Source organism: Marmota monax, unplaced genomic scaffold (genome assembly GCF_021218885.2).
Source record: "Marmota monax isolate L192 unplaced genomic scaffold, Marmota_monax_Labrador192_F-V1.1 WCK01_AAM20220418_F8-fsc00109, whole genome shotgun sequence".
NCBI lineage: Eukaryota > Metazoa > Chordata > Mammalia > Rodentia > Sciuridae > Marmota > Marmota monax.
The window spans coordinates 4772228-4787917 of record NW_026695229.1 but is presented as its reverse complement, the minus strand read 5'-3'; the positions used below and the strand labels follow the sequence as shown (position 1 = coordinate 4787917).

Genomic DNA, 15690 nt, shown 5'->3' with positions numbered 1-15690 from the left:
AATTTAGACTCCCCAAACTTGTGTCAGTACGCATTCTCACTCCTCCCAAGCCTGCCCTTCCGGTCCCGACCTCTCACTATCATGACTATGAATGGAACCTTTCAGAAGCCTGTGCTGTCCAGCACATGTCAACATGTGTGACATGGTCCTGCTGCTGGAACTCTGCTCAGGACTCTCTTTTTGGCATCCTCTTGCTCTCCTTTTAATCTCTGGGAATTTTATTCTCCTTTTAGAACCCAACAAAACTGCTTTCACCTAATAAAAGGTCCATCTGTTGAGGGCTTACCCTGTGTCATGCATTGTGGTAAGAACTTGATGGTCATGGTCTCACTTGGCAACTAACATAAACTCACAACCTGAGCATTAGACCCAGATACAGACACTTAATAACTGACCCCTTCCAGGATCATCCCAACTGAAAAGAGATTCCTCCTTTGTCTGCATCCTTAGTATTCACACTTTACATTGTGGATAATTACATGGTATCTTATTTTTCATACCAGAAAATGACATTTTTATATATCAAGTGCAAGGATTACATTAAGGATTTTATATTCCTCGAGGTTAAATTCTGCAATATACAATATTGGGATCACAGAACATTGCATGGAATAGGAGTCATTGAATGTTTAATGATAAAATTTATTTGGGTGAATTCTACAAAGTAGGTAGAAAACGTATCAGCTGATTTCACCCAGTGCCTATGAGTATAGTGAGTCAAAATGGTAACTATCATGTCAAAAGTCGAATACTGAGCACATGAATGATGCTACTCGGTCTGACAACATATTTTTAGCCTGTATATGAATATATCATTGCAAATATTGATCACAACAAAATTTGAAGGCCAAACTATATAATTGGGCTAATGTGCCTCTCTGTAAGGCTTTAATGTCCTGAATTTGTATTCTTATGGGTTTTTTGTAGATGGATAATGTGTATATTTACATGCACGGGCACATAGTTTCAGGTATACTAGTGTGTGCTGTTATTTTTGGCAATACAGGTTCTGAACATTCTTGTTTTCATTAGACATCAACTATCTCCATATTTCTAAAGCAATCCATTTTATTCATATGTATATATTTATAGAAATGTAGTAGCACCACCTTGTACTCCATCTTCCCTCTGCACACAAATGCCCTATGCACCCATTCTGCCTGCTCATGGAACAATTTGTCATGGCAGTGCCAGGAACAAGCATAGAGCCTATGTCAGAACATGGGAAGGTAATGGCACCAATCAACAGAGCCATTCTTCTATCCTTAATGCATAGAATTTGATGCGCTCATTTCATTATATATATGTGTGTGTGTGCTGCAATTCACACAAGATCCTGAGTAGACATAATTCAAGTTAATGGGAATCAATTCTACCCAGAGGAATCTCATATTTGAAGGTGAAGTCTCTCAGGATAATTTTCGGAATCTTTGCTGCACTGCATTAGGGCACTTCAGCATTTTTAGTTCGCATTCAGTCTGTTCTTGGGCTTTTAGTGAAAAAGCATCTTTTAGACATACATTCTACAAGACAGGGCATTTTTAAAAATGTAATAGATACATTATATTAATCATGGTTTTATAACAATTGCTTACCTAATGGCTCATCTCTGGTATACATGGATATAAATGTATACAGTCATCTCTAGGTATCTGCAGATTATTTCCTGATCTCCCCAGATACCAAAATCCAAGAATGCAAAAGTTTCTTATATAAAATGGCGTAGTATTTGCATACAACTTATATACATCCTCCCATATACTCCAAATCATCTTTAGGTTACTTATCATGTCTATGGAAATAGTTATTATACTACATTATTTAGCAGATAACAACAAGAAGAAAGTTTGTGCACACCAAGTTGTTTTTTGTTGTTGTTGTTGTTTGTTTGTTTGTTTTAATATTCCCAATCTGTGATTGGTTGAATCTGATAATGCAGAACCCTTGGATATAAAGGACCAACTTTGCTTACACAATCATCCATGAATAGATTATTTTGGAGCCAATTAAACAAGATCACAATTTGGGTGTTGATCATGAGCAGAGACCAGCAGTTTTAATAAATATCTAACTATTAGCATCCATATAATGTTTATAACTATATCTAGAGACTTGACCACTGACTCACATAGAAAATGAAATGAGCATGAAATAATTTATAGAATTGAGCACTCAGGAAAGAAGCACAGACCAGGAATCCTGGTTCCCAGCACACTAACCAGCTGCCTTGGGCAGCATGTCAGCATGGAGCATCTGCAGCAAGGCTTGACTGTTCTGAACCAGAGAGGTTCTGGACCTTTTGAGCCCTGAATGTCCCCATGCAGTTGCAGTCCTACCCAGAGGAACACATTTTAGTGACATCTAACATTGGAGAGGCTAAAAGCAATCTTTTTTTTTATTATACCTATACGTAAGTAGTCCATTTCCAAAGTACATAATGATATTAACTTCCCAAAAAAAAAGGATTTACATAAAGAAATTTCTTGACACAACCTCTCCTGAAAAGTGTGCAGCATTCTCCTGATTAGATGATGAGAATCCCTTAAGCCTCCTTCCATCATCATCATCATCACCAGATGTCTCCTGAGTGCCTGTCATGGTACCATGGTACTTCTTCCCACTCACAGCATAAATGCTTCCAAGAACAGGAAGGCAATTTACACATTCTTAGCTCTCCCAGAGCTCTCTTGAAAATAATAATCTATTTAGCCAGATTCTATGGACACTGGACCATGTCCAAACGGCCTTATTAAACCACTAGTTCCTACAGGTATTTGAGTACCACTGAGCTTTGTAAAAGTGTTTTGAAAGAATTAAAATTGTAATGAGCAACCACAGAGGACTGTGGGGCTGGAGCTTAATCACTTTTATAACAACCTATTGTGTTTCTGTTGGATTTGGCAGAAACCTTATGTCTGCAAAATCCCAGGCTGCACTAAACGTTACACAGACCCAAGTTCCCTTCGGAAACACGTGAAGACTGTGCATGGCCCTGAGGCTCATGTCACCAAGAAGCAGCGTGGGGACATGCATCCTCGGCCCCCGCCTCCAAGAGATTCTGGCAGTCATTCACAGTCCAGGTCACCTGGCCGGCCGACTCAGGGAGCCCTTGGGGAGCAGAAGGACCTCAGCAACACTACCTCAAAGCGGGAGGAGTGCCTCCAGGTGAAGACGGTCAAGGCCGAGAAACCCATGGTATGTCATTCACTCTCCTGATTTTCCCAGAGTTGGCCGAGGGTCATTTGAAAGAGCCCAGCAGGGCATTCGGAGGGACAAGACCATTCCCATCCTCACTGCATCGAGTCACTCTGATTTGAGGAGGTCATGAGCCCAGTAACCTGGATTGCTTACTTGAAGTTTATCTGCTTAGAATAACTCTACTCAGAAAAGAGCTTCCAAGTTTCCTAACTGATTTTTGAAATTGATCCAGAGACATACCATACCACTCATGGCAGGCAGAGACACGACTGTGTATCTTGTCAATGTGCCTGGAAGGTACAAAATCATTTATTGAGCCTTTTTTGTAGACATGTTTTCTCTCTTCTTTGTCCTGGTGACTCAAAGGTAAATAAGCTACAATCCGTATCCTTTAGGGGTATGCAGTCCAGTGGGAGAGACAGATTGAAAAACAAATACCACTCAGGGTGATGGGAGCTTGAACATGGGTCTTTGTAAGGAGCCTTCAGGAGAGAGGTGCACTCTGAGGTCAGAAGCCATGAGGACATGGAATTTAGCACTCCCAGTTGGCACGAGTGAGGCTTGAGGAAGGAAGGTCAGGCAGAAATACACCAGTCTCTGGGCCTCACAGGGATGCACAGGAGCAAAGTGGGCAGGAGAGGAAGTGTAGGTTTTTCTAGAAATGGGGAATGCAAAGGGTTGATGTTTATAAACATCTACTCCAGAATCAGAGCAGAGATTGGATACACTGGGACCATTTCTCTTGTGCCTGAGTCTATGAGATTGAGAATGAAGAAGGGTTTTGAAAAGTTCTTGTAATCAGGCATTATTTCGGTCTGGTAATTATTAGAATATATGGACAATACTATTCTTTCAGTTGCTTTCAAACTTCACTTGGTGATTTTGTGTCATGTACATATTTTTTTTTTATAAAGCACCTAAAATTTCAGAAGAATAAAAAGAAAAATTAAAAGAATACATATGAAAGAAGATTCAGTGCATTTATATTGGTCATGCGTACAATGGATTTAATTATGCATATATATTGGGATAAATTTGCCACTCTGACCTGTGGAAGAAATGTACCAGATAGAAATAATATGTTTAGCTTTCTGGGGACAAGGAAATGGTTGGATGGGCAAATTTTACTAAATTTAAGGAAGCATTTTCTTAAAATGTGAGAAGTCCAGCAATTGAAAGAATTCTATGAATTCACCAATGAGTTCACTATTCAGAAGTGTAACGTGGGCTGGAAATAATGCACATACCATCCCAGCATTGGTAAGGAAACTACGTTTTAATGATTAACCAGGTTTGTCTTTAAATTCTAGAGTCTTAAAAAGTGACATTAAGTTTAGCCAAAAATAATACAAATAGGATATTCAGCTTTATCATAATTTCTCATGGTATTTTGCATTTGTAAAGTATCTTAATAAAATGTGTATATATACTAATGATCATGATATTTTTAAGTTAATCAATTCATACAAAAGTGCTTTATATAATTTTTTGGAGGTGAGCATGTATCTATTTCATAAAATAAAGTCCATCTATATAATTGTGCAAAATATTCAGCAGTTTATTCTCAAATGTTTAAGGAAAATGAATTTATTGTCTCCTAGATTATGTCATCAAACACTATGATTTATGTTCTTAGACCATTCTAAGAACCCAGAGTATCTTATTTCTTCAATGTGCATCCCAGGCTCAAGAAAGTCTTGTTTTGCTAGAGAATTTCAACAAAGCTAGCAGGTGTCCAGGGATCTTTTGTGATTAAGCATGTGAATTTCAATTAATGTAAGTCATGTATTAAAATGCATTCTGGAAAAAAGGGTTTTTGCAAGAATATAGGAAATAAATTACATTGTCAAAAGCTAAAAAAAAAAAGCAGAAAAAAGAAAGTTTGCCCTCTTTTCCCCAAACACCCATTACAAACACCCATTATATAAAAAGAAAATTGGTAGAAATAAATATTTGTCATGATTTGGTTCAGTGACATTTGAGATGCCCCAATGGGTGAAATATTTTATAAACTAAGTCATAGAAACATAAGATCACGAGATGTTTTACAGGGAAGAAACTGAAGCTCCCTGAGGTTAATAATGTAATCACATTCCTACAGTAGACTATTTTATGTATGCATGTATATATACACATTTAAATGTATGCAGATATTTTCATAAACATTTACTAATGGAGATGAAATTTACATTCCTAATGCTTTCTTTAAAAAAACATGTCTTTAATTTTATCATCATGCTATAAATTAAATTCTTTCTTCTTTTTTTCTTATTAATGCAACCTCTCTTCTGTCTAATGCTCCTAAATGTCTTGTTCTCACTTCCTAAGGACAGTGGGTAATAAGGTGAGGGAATTTTGGCTTGTCTGTTCTTTTAGTTTCGTTTTCATTTGAACATTTAACTTTTTTCATTTCATTTTTCTTGAGTTTTTGTGGCTTGGTGATATCTTTGGTAGTGAGCATTACTCAGCTATGTTTCAAATAGAGAAGCAATGTGTTTTGAACGCTCAGCATGTGGAAAATGTGGAGTTTTGATTGTTAAATTCATTGTTCCGTTTGTCTAGGTTTTCATAAGAAATCATACTGGAGTGGACCAAGCAGATGTTAGATTCTACTAAATTACTGTACTGACTAGTATATATTCCATCTTGGACCTTCAAAGAAGGTCTAGATACATCTTGTGTTAGCAATTTACCCTCTATTCAAATGTCAGAGCTCACATAAGCAGTTTTCTGATTGTAAGTGCTTATGCACCTTCTCGCACACTCTATGGAAGTGTGTATTGGCATGTGTGTGCATGAATACTCATATACACAGGTTCACATACACACACATTCTGATTTGATAGTCCAGGAGTGAAAGACATCCAAAGCTCTGGAAACTCCAAGTACATTAGGAAGGAGCAAGTGGTCTGGCAACCCAAGACTTTGCTAAGGCAAAAAATTATGTAAGGCTTTACATACCCATGATCAGATTTGCATCTTTCTTCAATCTGCTTGGTTGCCCAGGACAGAGTTAGTGTATCATATGGCACTCACTTAGAAAGTGTTCATTTGCTTGGATATATGTACTGTGATAGCAGGGGGGAATAAAAGTTAAGGGCTCTACTGAGAAAGCCTCCTTCTATAGACCTTCATGCCAACATTGTGTTTTCCATCTTAGATTAACTGAGTAGTCTCCAGGAGGAAGTGGAGTTCTCTTTCCCTGGAAGTTTGCTCTGTTAGCTGTTGTCAGGAGCTCTGGTTTTTATAATAACCCCTGAGAAACTGCTGCAGAAGCATGGAAGTAGCCAGCTTAGACTACCGCGTCTGGCTGCTCCATGAACTTTGTGACTTTGGGCAGTCACTGACTTTTCTGAACATCACTTTTCTTATGCTTATGAAAGGATTTGACTGTTTTATCAACCAGGACACCACTGGAATTTTAGATAGAACAGTTTGATGTTGTGCCAACTGCCCTGGACATTGCAGGCCCTTTTATTCTGTGCTCCCCAGACACTGGGATAGTCAGGCTTTCCACCCTCTATTTCCAGAAACCCTGGGGTGGGGAGAAGATGATACTTTCCCTGATTGGGAACCACTGGGTTGGATTAAGTTCCCATTAGTTGCATAATTTTTTTATAGAGTCCATTTGTGTGTGGTGAGGGGAATATTTCCCAGTTCTCCGAGTGAAATGCCACGGCACACCAAGGAGAATTATAAAAAATCATGCCACAGACTCCTAACAGCTGTGGGTTGATGCCTTTCTTCCCTTGTATTTGGCAGAAGCAAAGTGACTGAAGTTTTACCTCTTATAGCTGCCTTGATGCACAGCCTGCTTCAGGTTCTACAATAGCCAAACAACAACAACAACAGAAAAGTAAAAGTGGGGAGGAAGGGTTACAAAGCTTAAGTACCAGCTCAGAGGGGCTTTTCTTAGGAAGTAATGTGTCCTATCAAGCATATATGTTTTAGCTGAGCAAAAAACAAAAACAAAACAATCCCTAAAATTAGAACCACCTGAGACAATAATTACTAATGTTTTGTAATCTAATTATTATTACTTATTAGGTGTTTTTATACTTCTGTGATCTCTGGGTTTTATATAGATTCCCAACAATAATCCATAATATAAACTGTCCCCATTTTATAGATGAGGAAACTGAGGTTGAGAGTGCCTTTGTCATTTGCCCAAAGCATAAAGTCCTGGCAGTAGGATTGGAAATAAAAAGCTGTGTTAGCAGAGTTGGCATTCAGGACAGGATTCCATTTCTGATATCATGCTGGTCACACCACATCTAATCTTCTCTGCTGTTCATTGCTTCCCCCTGCACATCAGCCTGGTGATCCATCAGTCGTTCTGGCCCCAAAGGCCACCTCCATCACTGGAACATATTTTTTCTTCTCATTCAACCAGCTGATAACCTGAAGGTCTTCACCTGCATGAGCTGTCATTATTGGTGTCCTTTCCTTTGTTCTTCCTGGTGACAGTTCTTTCCTTTCCTCTTGACCTCAACAGACATCTCAGCCAAGCCCTGGTGGTCAGTCTTCATGCAGCAGCCAACAGTCCCCCATCAGCAACTATTCCAACAGTGGGCTCGAGCTTCCTCTGACCGATGGAGGTAGTGTAGCAGACCTCAGTGCCATCGATGAAACCCCAGTCATGGACTCGACCATTTCCACTGCAACCACAGCCCTTGCTTTGCAAGCCAGGAGGAACCCTGCAGGGACCAAATGGATGGAGCACGTAAAACTAGAAAGGCTAAAACAAGTGAATGGAATGCTTCCTCGACTGAACCCCATTCTACCCCCCAAAGCCCCTGCGGTCTCTCCTCTCATAGGAAATGGTGAGTCCCACATCGGACCATGCCTCCCCTCAGGTGTTTTCTCTTCTTTCAAATGTGGCCAGAGCACTGTGAGAGGAACCAGGGTCCTCGCTTTTATATTTGCTGGTTTCACCACCAGTCTCAAGGTTATGCTAACTTACTCTGCTCTATGAATGTCGAACCCATTTGAGTTGCCTTTCTGGAGGATCCATATCTTAAAACTAGACAATAACAGAATAGTATTAAAACAAAAAGTAAGACTGTGAATAACTCATATTCTAATGGTGAAATCATAATTATTTAACCAAAGTAAGAAAATCCCAGAAGAAGATGCATTAATGAGGGGCTGGAGTTGTGGCTCAGAGGTAGAATGCTTGCCTAGCATGTGTGAAGCACTAGGTTCTATTCTCAGCACCACAATATAAAAAATAAATAAAAGTCCATTGACAACTAAAAAATTTTTTTAAAAAAGATGCATTAATGATTAGCATTCTGGTTTCCAAAATTAAAAACCAAGAGGTTAGCCACTACTTTCATTTATGTTGGCTAAGTTCAAGGAAAGACAAACATTATTCTCCATAGTCAGCCCCCATGTCAACTTTTACTTCTGAGATGACACTATCTGAACCACATCCTAAAAGTGACCCTTGCCACTCCAACTCAGGTGTTTGTAGGATGTGAAATAAACAGGAAACCCGGAGTGTGATTGTGAAATTCCTGGAATACCTTGGGCCCCTGTACTTGCATGGATCCTGAGCAATTGTGTATGTCCGGAAAGTCTTGTCCTTGCACTGCACCTGTGGAAAAGCTTAATCAAATTTAGGGAGTAATTGTTAGTGCTTTAAGCCAGGGATTTACAAACTACAGCCTGGGGGTTACATACAGCCTGCCACTTGTTTTTGTAAAGAAAATATTACTGGCACCCAGCCACACCTAGTCCTTCACTATTGTCTGTGGCCACTTGAATGCTAAACTGCAGAGTGGAGAGTAATTGTGCTAGAGACCACAGTGACCTCAAAAGCAGAAAAAAGTTACTACCAGCCCTTTACAAAAAACGTTGCCTGATACCTTGCTTAAGTTATCCTGAGTCTCACATCCTCTCTCCTTTTCTTCCCTCCACTCTTGTCTCTCCAGGCACACAGTCCAGTAACAACTGCAGTTCGGGCGGGCCCATGACTCTTCTTCCGAACAGAAGTGAGCTCTCCGGGGTGGACCTCACCATGCTGAACATGCTCAACAGGAGGGACAGCAGCACCAGCACCATCAGTTCTGCCTACCTGAGCAGCCGCCGCTCCTCGGGCATCTCGCCCTGCTTCTCCAGCCGCAGGTCCAGCGAGGCATCACAGGCCGAGGGACGGCCCCAGAACGTGAGCGTTGCGGACTCCTACGACCCCATCTCCACGGACGCCTCACGCAGGTCCAGCGAGGCCAGCCAGGGTGACGGGCTGCCCAGCCTGCTCAGCCTCACTCCTGCCCAGCAGTATCGCCTAAAGGCCAAGTACGCTGCTGCCACGGGAGGGCCACCACCCACGCCCCTGCCGCACATGGAGAGGCTGAGCCTGAAGACCAGGATGGCCCTACTAGGGGACAGCAAGGAGACCGGCGTGACGCTGCCTCCTGTCCACCCTCCGCGGAGATGCAGCGACGGGGGTGCCCACAGCTACGGCCGCCGCCATTTGCTGCCTCATGATGCACTGGGGAATGGCGTGAGGAGAGCCAGCGACCCTGTGCGGACCGTGTCGGAGAACCTGACCCTACCCAGGGTTCAGCGTTTCAGCAGCCTCAACAGCTTCAATCCTCCGGGTTTGCCTCCATCTGTGGAAAAGCGAAACTTAGTGCTTCAGAATTACACCCGGCCTGAGGGCAGCCAGCCCCGTCACTTCCATACGTCCCCCTGTCCTCCCAGCATCACCGAGAATGTTACCCTGGAGTCCCTGACCATGGACGCCGATGCCAACTTGAACGACGAGGACTTCTTACCGGATGACGTGGTGCAGTATTTAAATTCCCAGAACCAAGCAGGGTATGGGCAGCACTTGCAGAGTGCCATCTCAGACGACAGCAAGGTATCCCATGGGCCCAGCGACTTTGACCCACCTGGGCTGCCAGACAGCCACATTGGCCAGCAATACCATTCCCTGGAGCAGCCTTGCACGGAAGGCAGCAAAACCGATTTACCTATTCAGTGGAATGAAGTCAGCTCTGGAAGTGCAGACCTGTCCTCCTCCAAGCTAAAATGTGGCCAGCAGTCCAGGATGCAGCAGGCCCGAGCTTTTGGGTTATATAACAACATGGTGGTCCACCCCCAGAATCCATGGAGGGGTGAGAACAGCCCTGCAGGGGGATATCAGACCCTGGGGGAGAATGGCAGCTCCTACAGTGGCCCAGAGCATTTGGTGATACACAGTGGCAGGGGCACTGGCATGAATGGAAATGCCTTCCATGAACAGTCCTATAAAGCCCAGCAGTATGGGAGCTGTCTCAACAGGCAGCCAGTGGCCCCTAGTGCTCTAGACAGTACCTGCAGTGCTGGGATACAAGGTTCGAAGCTGAAAAGCACCACCATGCAAGGGAATGGGGGTCCGCTGGATTTTGGCCTGTCTGCGGCACCAAATGAGTCAGCTGGCAGCACAGTGAATGGCATGCAGACCCAAGACCCAATAGGACAGGGGTATCTCCCTCACCAGCTACTCAGCGACAGCATGCAGCATCAGGGGGCAGGCCGCCCCAGTCAGCAGATGCTAGGACAGGTTAGTGCTACCTCACACATCAACGTCTATCAAGGGCCAGAGAGCTGCCTACCTGGGACTCACAGCATCAGCAGCCAACCATCAAGCTTGGCAGTTGTCAGGGGCTACCAGCCATGTGCCAGCTATGGGGGCAGCAGGCGCCAGGCTATGCCGAGGGGCGGCCTCACTCTGCAGCAAGGACAGCTCAGTGACACAAATCAAGCCTGCAGGGTGAATGGCATCAAGATGGAGATGCAAGGACAGCCCCAGCAGCTCTGTTCTAATATGCAGAATTACTCTGGTCAGTTCTATGACCAAACCATGGGCTTCAGTCAGCAAGACACGAAAGCCGGTTCATTTTCCATTTCAGCTGCCAACTGCCTGCTACAGGGAGCCGGCGCCGAAAACTCTGAATTACTTTCCCCAGGTGCTAACCAGGTGACAAGCACAGTTGACAGCCTCGACAGCCATGACCTAGAAGGGGTGCAGATTGATTTTGATGCCATTATAGATGATGGGGACCACTCCAGCCTGATGTCAGGGGCCCTGAGCCCAAGTATCATTCAGAACCTTTCCCATAGTTCCTCCCGCCTCACCACACCAAGAGCGTCCCTCCCATTCCCAGCCCTATCTGTGAGCACCACCAACATGGCTATCGGGGACATGAGTTCTTTGCTGACCTCCCTCGCGGAAGAAAGCAAATTCCTTGCAGTTATGCAATAGGCGTTAGCAAGAAAGACTGCAAACAGACGTAAAACTTTAGGAGTTGAAAGATTAAATTGACTCCATTTTTGGCTGGTTTGTTTTTTTAGTTCTGTATGTATTTTAGCAATCTCATCTCATCAAACTGGGATGTGTTTCAAGTATATTCCTTTTATGGAAAAGGACTCTGAAAAACCCTAAGGTATTCTAGGGAGAAACTGTCTTCCATTTCAGTTTTGAATCAGTATTGTTACACTCAAACCACCCTCTTCTTTTTTTTTTTAACTGTAAGCCCGCCCCCTTTTTTAGTAAACCAATGTAAATGTGTGATGTGCATGTTCCTTCTTTTAGAAGAGAAGTCAAGTTAAAGGATTTGACATGTTTCTCTGTTACTCCAAGGAAAACGGAGTTAGTATGCTTGTGACCGAAGGGGTTACATGTCCAGTTTTCTTTCTTCCTTTTTTTTTCTTCTTTCTTACATATGCTCAATGTTTTGTTTTTGTTTTCTATTTTTTAATTCCCACATTGGGCACAAGAATCAGAATATGGATAGTGAGTTTAAGAATCTTCCATGGGTGCACTGTAGCATAGATAGCAGATTTTGACATGCTCCCAAACCCTAATCCAATTCAGGGCATACTTTTGAAAGCTACACAGAAGTGGAGACCTGGGGCTCTTGCAAATGAAAATAGTTTGCTCACAGTTTGGGTTTTCAATTCTTCCTATCCATAAGCGTGTTTGGGGTGGGTATTTCTATATGGTCAGTTCTCAGTTATCTTATTTGCCTTCCCTCTCTATCTTCAGGAGCATTCAGCACTGTTTAATGCTGCAGGGAGAGAGAGAGGACAGGCAGTTGGTGACACTCAGACATGCTGCTACTTTTATTTGTTCTAGTAAGAAGTTAGGTAGATTCTAGATTGAAGCAATTGGGTAGAATTAGTTTGGGGAATACTGCTGGGCTTGCTATATTTGTTGATTAGATCCCATCTCTTTCTCCATTGACATAGATAACTGAGAATTGATGTTCATAGTTCTAAGTATATAGGTTTTTAAACAACCCCACAACTGGCTATACCATTAACATTTATTAATTCCACTATAGGATTTCTATTCTATGTGCCCTATTGAAAGGGATTTGTAAAATTTAGTTGTAAAAGGAAAAGCTCACATACATTGATATTGGGAATAAATTGCTTCAACCATTTGTAGCATTTGAGAACATAAAAGAAGATACTTAATAGCTGTGTGTGGATACCGTTGTTCTTATTCTCTCTGTCCAGTGCAGCATCCATTTAAGAAGTTAAATGTTATATACCATTAGTCCTTATTATGGACTAGTATCTTTTCTTCTGTTTTGGATTAAAACATATAAAGATTTAAAAAGTGCAGCTACTCCCCATGTGCAATTGATACACATAAAAGTCATACTGTGTGTGCAAAAAGAGTACATGGATTATTCAGCATATTGCTTTTAAAAATATGTAATTATTAAAAATATTAACACCTCAAGCAACCTGCTGTATTCTGTCCCCTATTAGCCCCTGGAGTTGGATTTATCCAAAGTGATTCACTCTTCAATTGTGTGGCTTTGTCCCTTAATTTGTACCTTTTAAATTAATAGAAAGACAACAATCAAGTAAAACAAAGTGATAAATAATAGAAAGAATGTTAGGACCTGCCTTTATATATATAAATACATTTATTTTCTGTTACTTGGACCAAGAATCTCAGCACAGAGGTAAATTTGCCATTTAAGATTTTGTGGCTAAGACTATTGGGTTTGCTTTCAACTAGATGTTCCTGAGACTTAGCAGAGTAATAGTGGCAAATCTTCCTTCATGTCCTACTGTCCTTCCACAAGTAGCCCCTCCTTTTAAATCAAAGGATATCTCCCATTTGGAACAGCCCATAAGCAAAAGAGAACTGATCTGAGCTCAGGACAGTAGAGTTTCTATAACTTTTCAGCTGAAAAGCAAGGTTTTTCTCTATTCCTCAGACAGGTCACCTTCTTATTACAAAATCAATGATCTGTTCCCTGAATCTCATTTTTCCGCAAACCTTACAGTCTCCAGGAACTAGGTTTATCTTGAATGCTGCTATGGTTTGGCCCCATCTGTTCCCTATTCCTGAGCAAGGAGACTGGATCCTGCCATACTGCTCTCTCTCCAGCAGACTTCTTTCCTGGTAGTATTCTTGCAGGGGACCTGCATTACCATAATCCTTCTTGGAAGGATGGACAGCAGTGGGGACCAGGACTATCATCATCCTAATCTTCTGCTTTTCCCTCTGGTTTCATGTTACTCTCTGATTTTCCTCCTTTAAGTTTTCTTTTCTGTCCTTGTTTTCCTTGCTGTGGCTTTGAACTTGCAGGAGACACATGTTTCAACTTAATATTTGGCCTCTCTCTATATATGGAAATCTTCAGAAAGGAGGGAAGAAGAAAGTGCTTTCCCAGGATTTTGATGATCTGTAGTGACAGTCAAATGGAAGGAAGGTCTTGTAAGATCACTTAGAAGTATCCTATGGGGACAAGGGATTTCTGCAGACTTGTTATCTCATATCGAAGGACCACCCACAACCTCCAACCTTCTTTCCATTTCTCTGACCTGTGCATCTAGAAAGATAGCACTTACTCATTAATGTCACCATTTACTCTTTAATAAAAAATGCAGGCCCATACAATCTGCATTAAACATGTTTTTATTTTTCAAGCCATTTTTACTGTCTAAAGAACAAATTAAACCACCCCTGTGCTCCTCACACATTGCTCATCCTCTTGAGCCACAAAGTTTTGATTCTTGCGATGTATGTGCCTTATTTTATGTTGATCTTGTCAATGAGAGGGACCAGTTGGTGTGGCCCAATCAGCGCGCCAAGGCTGTTTGCTCAGTGAGCCCGCAGGCAAGCAAGCAACTGTTGCAGAGTCTAAGCTTTCTTGTAACCTGGTTTCCTGTGTTGTTTTGAACTGATAGGAGGATGTTCTCGTCTGACAAGTTACCCTTGTGTATCCTGCAAATGTGTAAGATAAAATACAAGTTCGTTTTTTTCACCTTTTTTAGATTTTTAAAAAATAAAATGTGTAATCCTTTTTAAAAAGAAACACATGTAAATACATTTAAGTATTGTAGGCAAAGTGTTCGAATGTGACCGGCCCCGGCCTTCCCTGGAAAAGCCTGCAGCCGCTCCATGCTCCGCACCCACCTGGAGCCCAGAGCACCACAGCCCAGACACAGATGAACTCTACCTTGACTTTCAGAACCACTTAGTCCTTTTGTAACAAAGAAAAAAAAAATGTTTCTTACAATGTCAATAAAAAACTCTTTGTACTGAATTTTTTTTATTGGATTGTTTATTTAATACACAATTGAATAGAAAGAGTGCTTTCCTTGGAAAAATCCAGAGCCCATGTTTGGATGTAGACCCCCCACCATATAAGCTGAGTGAACTTCTGCTATAAGACTCAGATTCTGCATCCCTCAAATAGAGACTAAGATGCTGGTATGAACTGCTTGTGGTGTCCTGAGATGCGTATATCACACACACAAACATACACACAGGGATCTACTGGGGACATGCTAATCTCATCATTATTGTGTTTCTTGTTTTTGTTGCTTTGCCAAAGTCTAATTTAGGATTGTAATAGGATTTAAGATATAGTATCCTAATTCATCCCTCTTTTACATATTATTCTTCATTACTGAGATATCGTAACACATTAAAAGAAAATCTGGCTAGGTGTGGTGGTGCACACCTGTAATCCCAGCAGCTCTGGAAGCTGAGATAGGAGGATCCCAAGTTCAAAGCCAGCCTCAGCAAAAGCAAGGTGATAAGCAACTCAGTGAGACTCTGTCTTTAAATAAAATACAACATAAGGCTGGGATGTGACTCAGTGGTCAAGTGCCCCTGAGTTCAATCCACAGTACCCCCCGCAAAAAAAAAAAAAAATCTGATATAACCTCAGTTAAAAATATAAGTTATTTGTCTTGTTTGTCTTTTCATGTGAGTTTGCAATATTAACTCTAGATCACCATAAGATTCCAAAATATGGTTCCTTTCCTCCAGTAGCAGCACATCTTTTCAGCCACCTGCTCGGGATAGTTATAGGATGGTGGTCCTGGGTATGGGTATCTCAAGGACACAGGACAGGTGCAGCCATGTAAATGTTCACTCACATGCTCACTCACACACTCACGTGCCTCTTCATGTGTCGCAGAGGAACCTTATGTCTTATGAGTGACAGACACTTCCTTTTCTGTTAC

General features: G+C 41.8%; 1 protein-coding gene across 3 annotated transcripts in view; it reads left to right on the top strand.

The window, feature by feature from the left end:
* The window catches only part of Gli3 (GLI family zinc finger 3), a 273879-nt gene extending 259117 nt beyond the window's left edge, over positions 1-14762 (top strand). For all 3 annotated transcript variants that reach the window (XM_046437870.2, XM_046437871.2, XM_058576864.1), the window contains 3 exons: positions 2905-3195; positions 7694-8021; positions 9135-14762. In XM_046437870.2, coding sequence (XP_046293826.1) covers positions 2905-3195; positions 7694-8021; positions 9135-11452 — 2937 coding nt within the window. In that variant the 3' untranslated portion in view covers positions 11453-14762. The remainder of the gene's footprint in view (positions 1-2904; positions 3196-7693; positions 8022-9134) is intronic.
* Positions 14763-15690: the final 928 nt, after the last annotated feature.